We start from the raw sequence: 13,865 nt of genomic DNA on the forward strand, positions 1-13,865 counted from the left end.
AAAGCATTAATTTGTATATGAAAAACTTGAATTTGTTGAATTTCCATCAAACTTGATCGTGAAAGATCAGGCAACGCATTATTTTGATCGTGAAAGATAATGCGTGACCAGACTTAATACTAGTAATCAGAAATCTTTTTTTTTTTTACCATTTGATAAACCTGCAACAGGTTGAAGCCTGTAACTATTTTGATAAGGATGAACATTAAAACTATTATTTTTTTCTATTCAACACTTTACCTCGAAAGTAAAAAAAACCAACAACTAAAACGTGTCTAAATAAGTATGAAAGATTCAGCTCTGAGAATCGGTCAAGTGCAATTCAGGCAGACCGACACTATTTAGCCAATAATATGAATATGCAACATGTAAACCAAAATGATATCCATCAAACAAAACATTACAGCAAAACAGCATCTTTCATTAGTAATTTGTGATTAAACGATAACCAACATTTTGTGCAACAGTACTTTCTTAAGTTCTTTGTATACAACACAGATGTGGATTGATTTAACCATATACTAAAGACTATAGAATACCAGAGTGAAAATGCTGTAATATCTGGTCGGCTTAACTTATGATAGTATATTTGTTGAATGTCTATAATATCAAGGGTTTTACTAGAAGTGTCAAATGCGCTTAAGATTGTCAATGGTTCATAAAAAGAGTTCAAGGTCAGAATACCATGCCATGCAGATCTCTACAAATATCATGTACACCAAATAAATGTGTTCCGATTCTTACAGTGCCTTAGAAACTGACAAATGTAAAAGTTATGCTTGGCCAATTAATTCGGAACATAAGGTCTCAAAAGTATATGAACCCTGACCGACAGCCAGACATAGACATCTTACTATCATGCAATATATCAAATACAATTGAAGTCATCATGGTCATATATGAAACATGCAGACAAACATGTACACCATACACGAAATGCCTTGGCGCTATAGCATACAGGTATATATCCAAAAGGCTAAACAACATAACACGAACATTGCCAAATGATGCATGATAATGAGTTCGATGTTAATCATAACAACAGATAGCTATCCTAAAGCTTAAGGCAGCAACCATTTGATTTTCTGGGGGGGGGGGGGGGCTATGGTTTTTTTTGGAAAAAAAAGTTTGTTTCCAGTTTTTGGAGAAAAAAATAATTTGTTTTTGATTCTGAGAAAAAAAAATTGTTTGTTTCACCCTCAGCTGCCACTATATGTAATTCTAAAATTAATTGAAAGAAAAAAATTGTTTTCGACTTGTCATGAAAAAAATAGATTGTTTATCGCCACAGGCGAAAAAAAAAATTTGTCCAGAAAAAAAACCAGAGCCCCCACCCCGAAAATCAAATGGTTGCTGCCTAACAAATCAGCGATACGGACTTGACCACAATATGAATCTTCATCGATGAAATGAGGCACATTCGGGGTCAGGTGAATCCTGTCTGACAGACATATAGTTTATAGGATCCAATATACAATATGTGTGTATCCTATAACTCGTGATAAGTGAGTACTTCACATGACAATAAAAAGCTTCATCCTACAATGATCCAACTATTTTACATTTCATTTTCTGAAAATATTAAACTTTGAAATGCTTAAATCTCTGTTTGCTCTATGGTCGGGTTGTCTCTTTGGCACATTCCCCATTTCCATTCTCAATTTTACTATTGAGGATGTTGACCTATCTAGCTTTTCTCAATACCAATAAGGCAGCAACCATTTGATTTTCGGGGGGGGGGGGGGGCTATGGTTTTTTTTGGAAAAAAAAGTTTGTTTCCAGTTTTTGGAGAAAAAAATAATTTGTTTTTGATTCTGAAAAAAAATTTGTCCAGAAAAAAACCCCATAGCCCCCCCCAGAAAATCAAATGGTTGCTGCCTAACAAATAATAATTATGATATAATTGAAGAATAATTTGAACATCTTCGTAGCATCAGATCTTTCACGATCCCTTTCACGATCTTTAAAAATGCGGTACGTGATCTTTCACGATCCGAAAAATCAATTTTTGTGTAAATAATTCTTTATTTACCAAGTTTCAGATTATGTTTATACAAAATAACTATGAGAACCATTTGATTAATTCAAATAGAATGCCCTTATTCGGATAAAAGTAGTTTTTCTAGTCGAATTTGTGAAAAAATCATGTTTGTTTACATTTTTTATGTCATTGAAATGTCGAGAAGCAATCTGCCTTTTGTTGTTTTGTAATAACTATGTACTTTCAAATCTGGATATTCTCACATACTGATCATAATGTTGAACCATTCTGACAGACAGTTTTATTTTGTCATTCTTTCATGATCATTTCTCTCGTTAAACCGAATGACACCCGAAAGCTTTATATTTGGGACTATCAACATAAAATCAATGGTCAGTAAAGAAGGCGTTACATTTCAGTGTGTGCACTGTAATTTGTGTTTTGGTCTGTTTTCTGATACGACAGGCAATAAGTCAACTTTATTTGGTGAATGTAATGTGTACATGTCAGTCTGGCAGTTTTTGTATGCCCTTGACATCATTTTCATGTTTCATTGTGATACTTGTTTTAGGACTATCATCATAAAATCAATCATGGTTAGTAAAGCAGATGAGACATTTCAGTTTTTGCACCCTTGTTTTGTTATTGTATGAAAAAACTTTGGTTTCATTGAGGATTTTTTATATTGGGCTATGTTTTCAAAGCAGATAAAATTAAGGGTCCTTAATCAAACTTTGTTTGATTTCAACAAAAATTGAATACATTGTTTTTTCTTTGATATGCTGAATCATATTTAGATTTTGGAATTTTTATCCTGTTGTCAAATTGGTCAACATTGAGGTCCAAAGGGTCTAAAATTCAACTTTGATAGATTTCATTAAAAATTGAAGTTTGGATATCAGACCATAATAGGTAAATGCTTAATTTCAAAGTTCTTAAACCACATTCATTCTGTGTCAAATAGTTAATCACAATCCCAATTCAAACCTGTATCAAGCTTGAATGTTGTGAATATACTTGCCCTAATTGTTCAGGGTTTGATGTATGCGGTATCAAACTGCCCACTGAGGAGCATTTTATTTTCTACAGGGGTCAAGAGTTGGTCTTTCTTCACAAAATAAGACTAAACAAGTGTGGTTAAGATTGGTCCTTTATTTAAACATTATAAAACAAACAAAATAATATTCTATAATAACAACAAACAACTCTAATTATAATATCAAAGTGTCAATAATGCTGATAAGGCTATTTAAAAAGCCCTCAAACACAACAACAAATCACCCAATGATTTCTGAATATAAACAACTCCCAGGGAATAACTAGAGGAATACTGGAATATAATCATATCTAAACTAGCTCTTGAATTATGCTTAAAAGTTACCTAAAGCATAAAATGAACACAGTTGAAGTTAGTTTTATAAGATCAACATGATCAATGATTTTGTGGCACTATAACAATATGAATCAGGACGCAACGTTGTCAGGATAATATATAACCATTAGAAGATCCATCTAAAGTATTAAGAAAATTTATACTTCAGATATCATAGATATGGTATAAAATCCCTTCAACATGGCAAATAAAACATAACACAGGCAACAAAATGGCAAATATAACATAACATAGGTAACATGGCAAATAATATAACATTGGCAACATGGCAAATACACATAACAAAGGCAATGCAAATTATCACAACATTTTAGATAAATTTAATACCAATTTATAACTGTAGTGTAAGAACAAAAATCAAAGGGTTTTGCTGTCAGCTACAAAGTGTAATGCTAACAGCAAGAAAAAATTAATGTATCTGTAAAATAAGTAAAAACTGAAGATGTCTTTTTTTAAACTTGCCAAAGTCGCTTCCCCATCTATTAATCATGAATAAACTTCTGTTTAATTAAACTGTATGAAGGTTTGAAAAGTTATTGTTTGTCTTACATTTATTTAACCCCAGACTGTATTTTATCAACATTGTATTAGTTTTCAGTTTTAAATGCAACTATTGTGCTAATGGCTTTTAAAACTAGAGGCTCTAAAAGCCTGTGTCGCTCCCCTTGGTCTATGTGCATATTAAACAAAGGACACAGATGGATTCATGACAAAATTGTGTTTCGGTAATGGTGATGTGTTTGTAGATCTTACTTTACTGAAATTCTTGATGCTTACAATTATCTCTATCTATAATGAACTTGGCCCAGTATTTTCAGTGGAAATTATTTTGTAAAAATTTACAAAATTTATGAAAATTGTTAAAAATTGATTATAAAGGACAATAACTCCTTAAAGGGTCAATTGACCATTTTGGTCATGTTGACTTATTTGTAGGTCTTACTTTGCTGTACATTACTGCTGTTTACAGTTTATCTCTATCTATAATCATATTCAAGACAATAACCAAAAGCTGAAATAATTAAATTATGAAAAGAAATGTTGGTTGTATTTGGCAAAATTTTTTTCTTAAAATTACCAATTCAGGGGCAGCAACCCAACAACAGGTTGCCTGAATGGTCTGAAAATTTAAGGGCAGATAGATCTTGACCTAATGAACAATTTTGTTTCAAAAAGATTTGCTCGAAATGCTTTGGGTTTAGATATATGAGCCAAAAACTGCATTTTACCCTATGTACTATTATTAGCCATGTCGGCCATCTTGGTTCAAGGGTGGGGTCATTAGAATAGACACAATTTTTAAACAATATACCCTAATGATGATTGTTTACAACTTTGGTTAAATTCATCTTAGTAGTTCGAGAGGAGAAGATTTTTGTAAAGAAAACAAAAATTTACGAAAAATTGTTAAAAATTGACTATAAAAGGGCAATAACTCCTTAAGGGGTCAACTGACCATTTTGGTTATGCAGGCTTATTTGTAGAACTTACTTTGCTGAACATTATTGCTGTTTACAGTTTATCTCTATCTATAACAATTTTCAAGATAATAGCCAAATATGGCAAAATTTCCTTAAAATTACTAATTTAGGGGCAGCAACCTAACAACAGGTTGTCCGATTCATTTCAGGGCAGATAATTCTTGACATAAGAAACATTTTCACCCTTGTCAGTTTTGCTCTAAATGCTTTGGTTTCAGAGATATAAGCCAAAATCTACATTTTACCCCTATGTTCTATTTTTAGCCATGGCAGCCATCTTGGTTGGTTGGACTAATGATGATTGTGGTCAAGTTTGTTTAACTTTGGCCAATTAGTTTCAGAGGAGAAGATTTTTGTAAAAGTTTATGGACGTCGGACGCCAAGTGGTGAGAAAAGCTCACTTGGCCCTTTGGGCCAGGTGAGCTAATAGTATATTGTCACTAACCATATATAATTTACAAAATCTGCCCATTTGTATCAGTCATATAATGAAAATAGCATAATATCATAAAATACAACTGTTTAAACATTGTAAATGTACATTTCTAATACTTTGTTCCCATTAATATATGATATATAAAATATAAATACATAAACATTGAATAACATGGAGGTCAAATAATTCAGTGAATTATTCTATCATTTATTTATGGCATTCAATAGAAATATTTTGATTCGCACCTTTATAAAAAGTTGTATTTTGTACGACACTTATAAAACTAGAATTTGTAGGGAACAAATGCTCATTCCAAAAAATAAATGTGAAAGATTGTCAAAAGTTTCTATTTTGATTATTTTTCTTAAAAAAAGACAAAAGCAACCTCCTTTGAAATAAATTTCAAAATAAAGCATTAAGAATACAAGACTTTCATATTATTCATCATTGAACTGATGTTTGTATCAACCCTGACCTAAAATGAAAGTCAATAAAGAGAGCATACAAGAGTAAAAGATGATGAATACACACATTTTATTGTATTTAACCTTCATTTTGTTTGAGCTTTTGATTGTGCCATTTGTTATTATTAAGGGACTTTCTGTTTTGGATTTTTTCTTCAGATTAGATATTTTTTCAATTTTACTTTATATTAAATATCGTAAGCTTTGAACACTTTGATAAGAAAAAGGATGAAAATTTCCCTTTATTGTTTTTGTTAAAAGTATTGAAACAAGAAATTTCTCTTTTTACCCCAAACATGCAAAATTCAAATTGAAATATCTCAAAAAGTAAGCAAATGAACATATATTTGTATTTGCAATTTTTTAGAGTCAAAATTCAAGAAAAACATATAATCTATATATATTTACACATAGTTTGATCAAAAGGCACTATTGGTGTAAACAAATTTTATATATATATTATGTAGATTTGATGTTTTCAACAGCAGCCATGATATCTTTCAGATCAGCATGATCACCAAATTCTTTCTCATGATATTGGAATAATATACCTTGTTCTCCTGGTCCAATTACATATACACCTTCAAAAAGATAAAGTATCTTTAAATATTGTACACTTGACTCTATCTTAAAATCAAACCTATGCAAAACTAAAGTAGTTTTATAAAACAAATAAACTGGTAAGTTAGAACTTCTCATTGTAGTCTTAACAAAATTTATGACATTAAAATGGAAAAAAAACTGTTTTTATTTACTTTTTATAATAAATCCTTCATGTTCTTTTGACTTATTTTTACATATTTCTCAATGAATGAGCAAATCTTCACAATGATATTATATATTTCAATGAGGATCTATATCTTTCTACTGTTCTTATTTATGCAAAGAAAGATAACTCTAAGTCACTAACTTACTGCAGCTTTTTATTTTTTTTCGTAATGATATTGCTTAAGAAATCTTCATAAAAAACATACCGCCAGTTTCATGCACAGCAAAATGTACATTTCATTGACTTTTTAAGAACATCCTGAAGGGACCTTGACCTTATTTCATGCTTTATGGTCATATAATTTAATTTTGGATGTAATGCGTCTTCTAATTGGCTGACGTTATTTTGTTTATCAGCTCATAGACATAATTTTGTCATGTGACTGTGACGTCTTTAACGGTTTTTCATAATTTACTCCGGTTTGAAATGGAATTTAGAATTAAATCATAAGAAATGACTATAATATTTTTTCTGTCTATTCAAAGTCATTCCTTAATTGAATTTTGAAATTATACTTTATAAGTTGAGAATATTTGATATGTGCATTCATTACATGTAAATTAACATTAGAACCTGACTGATTAATACTTGACCAATTAGTTGCCCTTAATTTTGAGAGTTAATTGTGCCTTTAAAAAAGTCTAATATATCAATGGAACAATAGACCACTTTCGAGTTCATCCGTCACCGGAAAAAACTCGTCAATTATACGCGCCTTTATGACGTCATTTACCAGATAAAGGGGGTCGCCTGTATCCCTGCACTATTTACGTTCATCAAGCGTCTTAGTGATCGTCATTGTGCAGGATAAACTAGAAATAATGGTTGTTCTGTAGGTACTTAATGACAATTCCTTAATGACAGCAATGCTGATTGTCAATTTTGAGAATTCAATTTGCCGAATAATTCGTACAATAAAGAATTATAGTTTTCCCACCACTCGCTCGACATTGGAACGGAAGTGACAACGCCCCTAAACGCACAAATAACGTTCACTAAAACAAGAGTTTTTGACGGAAATGCATCGAACTCGAAAGTTGTCTATTGATATATATATAGAATAACCATACATTGTCTGGGAATATAAATTTTATTCATACAAGGCTTTGCAACAGGTAGAAAACTAGACTTAGCAGAGCATTTCTATTCTGTTTTGAGCAGTGTATAAATAAAACTATATTTCGAGACAATGTATATAACTGTTCCAAATGAATTATTTAGGGTAAAAACCAATTTTTTTTAATTTGGAGAGGACCGCTTAAAATTTCCATGAACCTGTATGTTTTGTTGACGTCATAAATAAAACTCTACAGTAACACATTTTATTGCTATTTTACAAATAAGGGTGCACATGTTCGTTGTTAATGAAATTAGCAACGTCGTCATAGGTAAAATAGCAATAAACAGATATCATTGGTCACCTCAATTCAATTGTTTTTCTCACTTTTGCCGTATTGGCTCAAGCAAGAAAACCAATCTTGTTGAGATAATCAATGATGATCTATAAATATAAGTCATAAACAAGGCGATATAGTCAGTGACTGAATATCAATGATGATCTATAAATATAAGTCATAAACAAGGCGATATAGTCAGTGACTGAATATCACAAATGAATATACAGTCAATGCAATTTGACTGTGCAGTATATTAACTAGTATGTTACAAAGTTAAACATATCAATTACCTCCTAGAAGTCTTCCTTCACCTATCATGTTACCAGGAATACTTTTCTTTTTTACACGATAGATATTTTTCATGACACCAAATCTAAGAAGACTAAACAATGATGTCCACCTCTCTTTTGGTCCATAAAACTTTTTCTACAATAAAAATATTTTACAATTCAACGTTAAAGATACAAAATTATCAAAGTTGTCCTTTGAAATATGAATAATAGAAAAGTAAATTTTGTACTTGTTGCTTAAAAAGTGTTTTGGAAAGAAGCTTACAAGGCTAATGAATTAAAGGAATACTGTATTTACAAATAGAGAGAGTAAATTTCTTAAAAGTGTTCTTTTACATTAATATGGTAATATGATATAGATGAATACAAAGCAGAATCAGTTTTGACTTTTAATTGAATACAGAATTTCCCTGATTCAAAACATTTGAAGTCATGCCCATCAATGTTAAATATATCAGGTAATACAATGTGATGATGATAGTCTTTTGGTATTCATTATCTAACAATAAAAAGTAAAAGACAGTCTCAAACAGAAGACGTTAAGAGAATTGAGAATGGGGAATGTATCTAGATACAACCCAACCAAAAAAGCAGAAAACAGCCCAATGCCACCAATAGGTCTTCAACACAGCAAGAAAATCCTATACCCAGAGGCAGGAAAATTTGCATTTAAAGTATTACAGAAAGAAATCTCAAATATTTTATAAAGGACTTTATCATGCTTTTTTTAAATTGAAAATAAAGAAGAAATACCTCCAAATCTAGATAAACATCTCCTTTGAAAAATGGTTTGAACTCATCAACTCCCAGAGTCTCATGAACTACTGCATGTAGCTGGACTCTATGGGCTTCGAGTTGAGGTAGCAGAGAGGACAGCCCAATAGCTTCCTGAAACAAAAACAAGAATAATGTCTACATGCAATAACATACTTGTTTAAAATAAAAAAAGAATGAAATTATAATACAGGAGACAATGCTGTTTTTCATTTCTTTTTTTATGTTTTCTTCAACTTTTTAAGCCACATTTTTAAATCCAATATACATGTTCTGCAAACTTCATAAAATATTGGTTAAGAAAATATTTTGAAGTCAAGTCAAGTGAAAGATTCTTAAAAAAAGCATTTTATTTCCCCGGTTTCTGTTGATTTGGCAAATGGAAAACTAAGACAAAGTCCATCTTGATTTGACACACTGACACATTTATTTTTTGAACGACCTTTGGTTTTCACCTCTGTTCTATATGATTTTTTTTTTTATTTCATTCAACTCTAAATGCTTTGCATGCAATTTTTCAACTGTCAGATTGCCTTGACAATCAACACAAATAAAAGCACAAATAAAAGCTATCCTCTAGTCCGTGTCAAGAACTATTTTCATTACAAAAGCTACAACATACAAAACTCTGAAAGTATTATAAACTACCTCTCTGCACAAAGATCATCCTGGTCTTCTGACTGCCATTAATACCACACCATTATCTTTCCATAGATCTGATGCCTGTAACATAGACAGTATTAACATAGCTCAGACGGGAGCTCAGCATAGCTTACATAGATGGTTTTGTATAAACATACACTGTAAACCTGGTAAACTTATCTAATGACCTATTTGAAACCAAAAGTCACAGAAATTATGTACTCTTTAGGATCCTCTTTTGAAAAGTTTTTTGATGTCTAGAATATCCATAAACTAAACTGAGAAACTAAAGCATAATTGCTAAGGCATATGGTAAGCAATCTATTGCTCCCATCTGAACTATCATTGGTTAAATCCAACATTTTTTACTTATTACGGAAATGCCTGCACAAAATCAGGAATATGACGATTGTTTTCCATTGGTTTGATGTTTTGATTTTGCAATTTGGTAAGGGACTTTCTGAGTTGAATTTTCCTTGGAGTTGGGTATTTTGTAATTTCATCAATTTAGAGAGTTGTTTTTTTAATATCAATAGGTGTCAAAAACTTCCTTATATAACCATAAAAAATTTCCATCATGGTCCTTGTGTTACACTTTTATCTCATATCATTACATAAAATCCACTTTTAGAACTTTCTGTTTACGAATGTCACACAATGCATAATATACTTACTGAAAAATTGTTTTTGGTCTGATCTATTGTCTGTAGTTTAGCAGTCTGTAAATACTGAAGAGTAGCTTTTTCAGTAGCCATGAAGAATTTAGTAGGTAGATTTATAAGGATAGCAGCTCCAGCAGTTATTCCTGCTATACTTAACAATGCTTTAGATATTGACATCACCCTGTAATTAAAAAATTTAAAGAATTTAGAAAAGTTACACATATCATGGTGATAATTTCTTCCTTTCATTGCATAGGACCTTGAAAGTATAAGATCAACTAATCTACAACGTCAAGCAATAATGGTTGTTAATTCCAGTAATTTATAATACTTTCTAAAAAAATCCTATAACAACAATTAAATTATTTTGTACATCAAAGTTTTAATATTTTTCAGGTAATTTGTCCTAATACATGTATAATTAAAGTTTTTCATAAGCATGATAAGGTATATCTTAAAATCCTTTATTGATATATATATATATATTTTTATTACAAAGGCACTACCAGACAGACAGTCTTACGTAACAATCATTCCATACACCAAATATAGTTTGAACTATTGCTTATAGTTCTCAAACCACAAAAAATTAACATTAAACAGAAACATATATATTGTTAGTTATACTGTTCCCAGCATTGACCAATGAACCATAAAAATGAGGTCAAGGTCAGATGATAACTGCCAGACAGACATGTACACCTAACAATCATTCCATACACCAAACAACAATTCCATACTCCACATATAGATGACCTGGTTCTTTTACTAGTACTCGAAAAACAGACCTAAACACAAAAACTTAACATTAACCAATGAACCATGAAAATGAGGTCAAGGTCAGACAGACAGACAGACAGACAGACAGACAGACAGACAGAAGACAGACAGACAGACAGACAGACAGACAGACAGACAGACAGACAGACAGACAGACAGACAGACAGACAGACAGACAGACAGACAGACAGACAGACAGACAGACAGACAGACAGACAGAGACAGACAGACAGACGGCCCGAGAACACAGTTATTTCGTAGTGCATTTCTTTTAGACAATAAATTCAAATTAAAAAAATCGCACCTGCTCTTTCTCAAAAAGATTTTTACAGTGTAGTGTACTACCAGTGAGACAAATAATATCAAAATTATAGAAACTTCTACCAGCTCTAACTCAAAATATTGACAATTCTGTGTTAAGGGGGTGTAAAATTCAGTTTGACAGCTTCAGACGTGCTAAAATTTGACCTTTTAGAACTGGACCAATTTACTTCTTAACATAAAGATTCAGCACCCAATTTTTTTTTTACATGTAATTACATCCCCCTACTTGATATTTCATGCATTTAATATCAAGAAATAAATTGGGAAAGTGTATCAAATAAGACATGCAAGTTATACACTGTTTACACTAGGGACTATATTCGTAGACAACGAAAACCAAAGGACGATAACTGTGTCCTTGGACCTAATAGGACAGAAAGACTTGACCAATCTTTATAAAACTTTGCATAACCTAAGCTTAGGCAATTGTGAGATAGGTTGCCAAGTTTCATGGCCATATGACATATATTAGAGACACTAGGGTCATTTTAATATAGACATTTGAATGTTTATTTTTGACGTGTAAATCAAATATCTTCAACTGTCAAGATTTTGGCCTTAAAATTTTAAATTTTGCAAAAATTTGCTTTTTAAATGCTCTTGAATATCAAATATTAAGTATTAAAAGCATCTGAACACTCTTTTATTTATCAGATGTATTGTAATTATTCCAAAGTTAAATTTATATAAGCCTATGCCTGAAAATAGAGATTTTCCAATTTAGGGACGCCTTATATAAATATGCATTTTTCTCAGCCAATTTGAAGATTTTGAAGTTTTTTATGCCTAATTTATTCTTTCATATATATAAAATGTACTTTAAATGTATAGAAAAGTGTCAAAAAGCATACCACATGAGTATAAAATGGTCTTGGGCCATGTAGTACTGAGAATTATTTAGAGTCGATTTAGGCGGTAGCCCATATTGACATATAAAAATGCACACAGAAGCTATTAGAAATGAAAATGTGTAACTTTTTGCTCATTTCTATGCTAAGGCGTTATGATACAAGAAGTCTAATTGCAAAAGGACTCTTGCATTTAATTTTTTTAGAAACAATATGGTCTGATGGCCAGTTTTTTCACTTTTCAATGGAAAACTTGCATTTAGTTTTAGCCTTAATAGGCATAAAGTTGGACCACTTACTATCATACAGAGAAAAAAAATGGTAGCCTATGAAAGGAGTAAGGTGTACTGAGTATAATAAAGTGCTTTTTTTACAGATTTAGTGAAATATTTGTGATGGACTACAGATTTGATGTACAAAGCTCTTCACATTTTACATACATCTATTAGGCCGTTTAACCATGGCCGTGAATACAAATATCTGCACTTTTTTTCTGTGATAATCTACTTTTCTCTATATCCAGAGTTCACAAATGGTTAATTAAATTTGATTTAATCATAGAAACACAAATATCAGGAACAAAAAAGCTGTCAGATAGAAAGTCAGCATGCCTCTTAGCCATAAAATGTAAACTGCTTTAAAATGCTTATTATAGCCGTAGAATGCCAAAATGGCACATTTTAACAGAATTTCTGTAAACCAAAGATGTAAATCCTTTACTTTAATTGAGTTTGACAAACTGAAACCAGCAAATCATTCAGGAAAGTTGCCAAAGTACAGAATCTAGATTTCAGGAATCCATCTCTTAGGCCCGAGAACACAGTTATTTCGTAGTGCATTTCTTTCAGACAATAAATTCAAATTAAAAAAATCGCACCTGCTCTTTCTCAAAAAGATTTTTACAGTGTAGTGTACTACCAGTGAGACAAATAATATCAAAATTATAGAAACTTCTACCAGCTCTAACTCAAAATATTGACAATTCTGTGTTAAGGGGGTGTAAAATTCAGTTTGACAGCTTCAGACGTGCTAAAATTTGACCTTTTAGAACTGGACCAATTTACTTCTTCACATAAAGATTCAGCACCCAATTTTTTTTTTACATGTAATTACATCCCCCTACTTGATATTTCATGCATTTAATATCAAGAAATAAATTGGGAAAGTGTATCAAATAAGACATGCAAGTTATACACTGTTTACACTAGGGACTATATTCGTAGACAACGAAAACCAAAGGACGATAACTGTGTCCTTGGACCAGACAGACAGACAGACAGACAGGTAGGTTTGTCTGTAATTTGAGTAAATTGAGGTGAAAATGCAGCAATATGTTAAGCCATTGTCCACATCAGGCATGGGGTAATGCAAATTTGTAATTGTAATGCATGGTAATGAATTTTTGGCAAGTAATTGCATGTAATGTGTAATGCAGCAATTTTTGCATTACATGTAATTGTAATTTAATACATTACTTTAGCAAAAATTTGTGTAATTTCATGCATTCCATTGCAATACATGTAATTGTAATTTAATGCATTACTTTAGCAAAAAGTTATGTAATTTCATGCATTACATTGCCATGTAATTGTAGTTTAATGCATTACAGTTACTATAGCAAAAA

The 13,865-nt window shown here is 31.3% G+C and overlaps 1 protein-coding gene across 2 annotated transcripts in view; it reads right to left on the bottom strand.

Moving 5' to 3' along the window:
* Positions 1–3,113: 3,113 nt before the first annotated feature.
* LOC139487957 (peroxiredoxin-like 2A) overlaps positions 3,114–13,865 on the bottom strand; it is a 36,969-nt gene continuing 26,217 nt past the window's right edge. For both annotated transcript variants that reach the window (XM_071273235.1, XM_071273236.1), the window contains 5 exons: positions 10,302–10,470; positions 9,634–9,708; positions 8,965–9,099; positions 8,212–8,347; positions 3,114–6,336 (listed from right to left, as the gene is read on the bottom strand). In XM_071273235.1, coding sequence (XP_071129336.1) covers positions 6,215–6,336; positions 8,212–8,347; positions 8,965–9,099; positions 9,634–9,708; positions 10,302–10,470 — 637 coding nt within the window. In that variant the 3' untranslated portion in view covers positions 3,114–6,214. The remainder of the gene's footprint in view (positions 6,337–8,211; positions 8,348–8,964; positions 9,100–9,633; positions 9,709–10,301; positions 10,471–13,865) is intronic.

This window comes from Mytilus edulis, chromosome 9, assembly GCF_963676685.1.
Source record: "Mytilus edulis chromosome 9, xbMytEdul2.2, whole genome shotgun sequence".
NCBI lineage: Eukaryota > Metazoa > Mollusca > Bivalvia > Mytilida > Mytilidae > Mytilus > Mytilus edulis.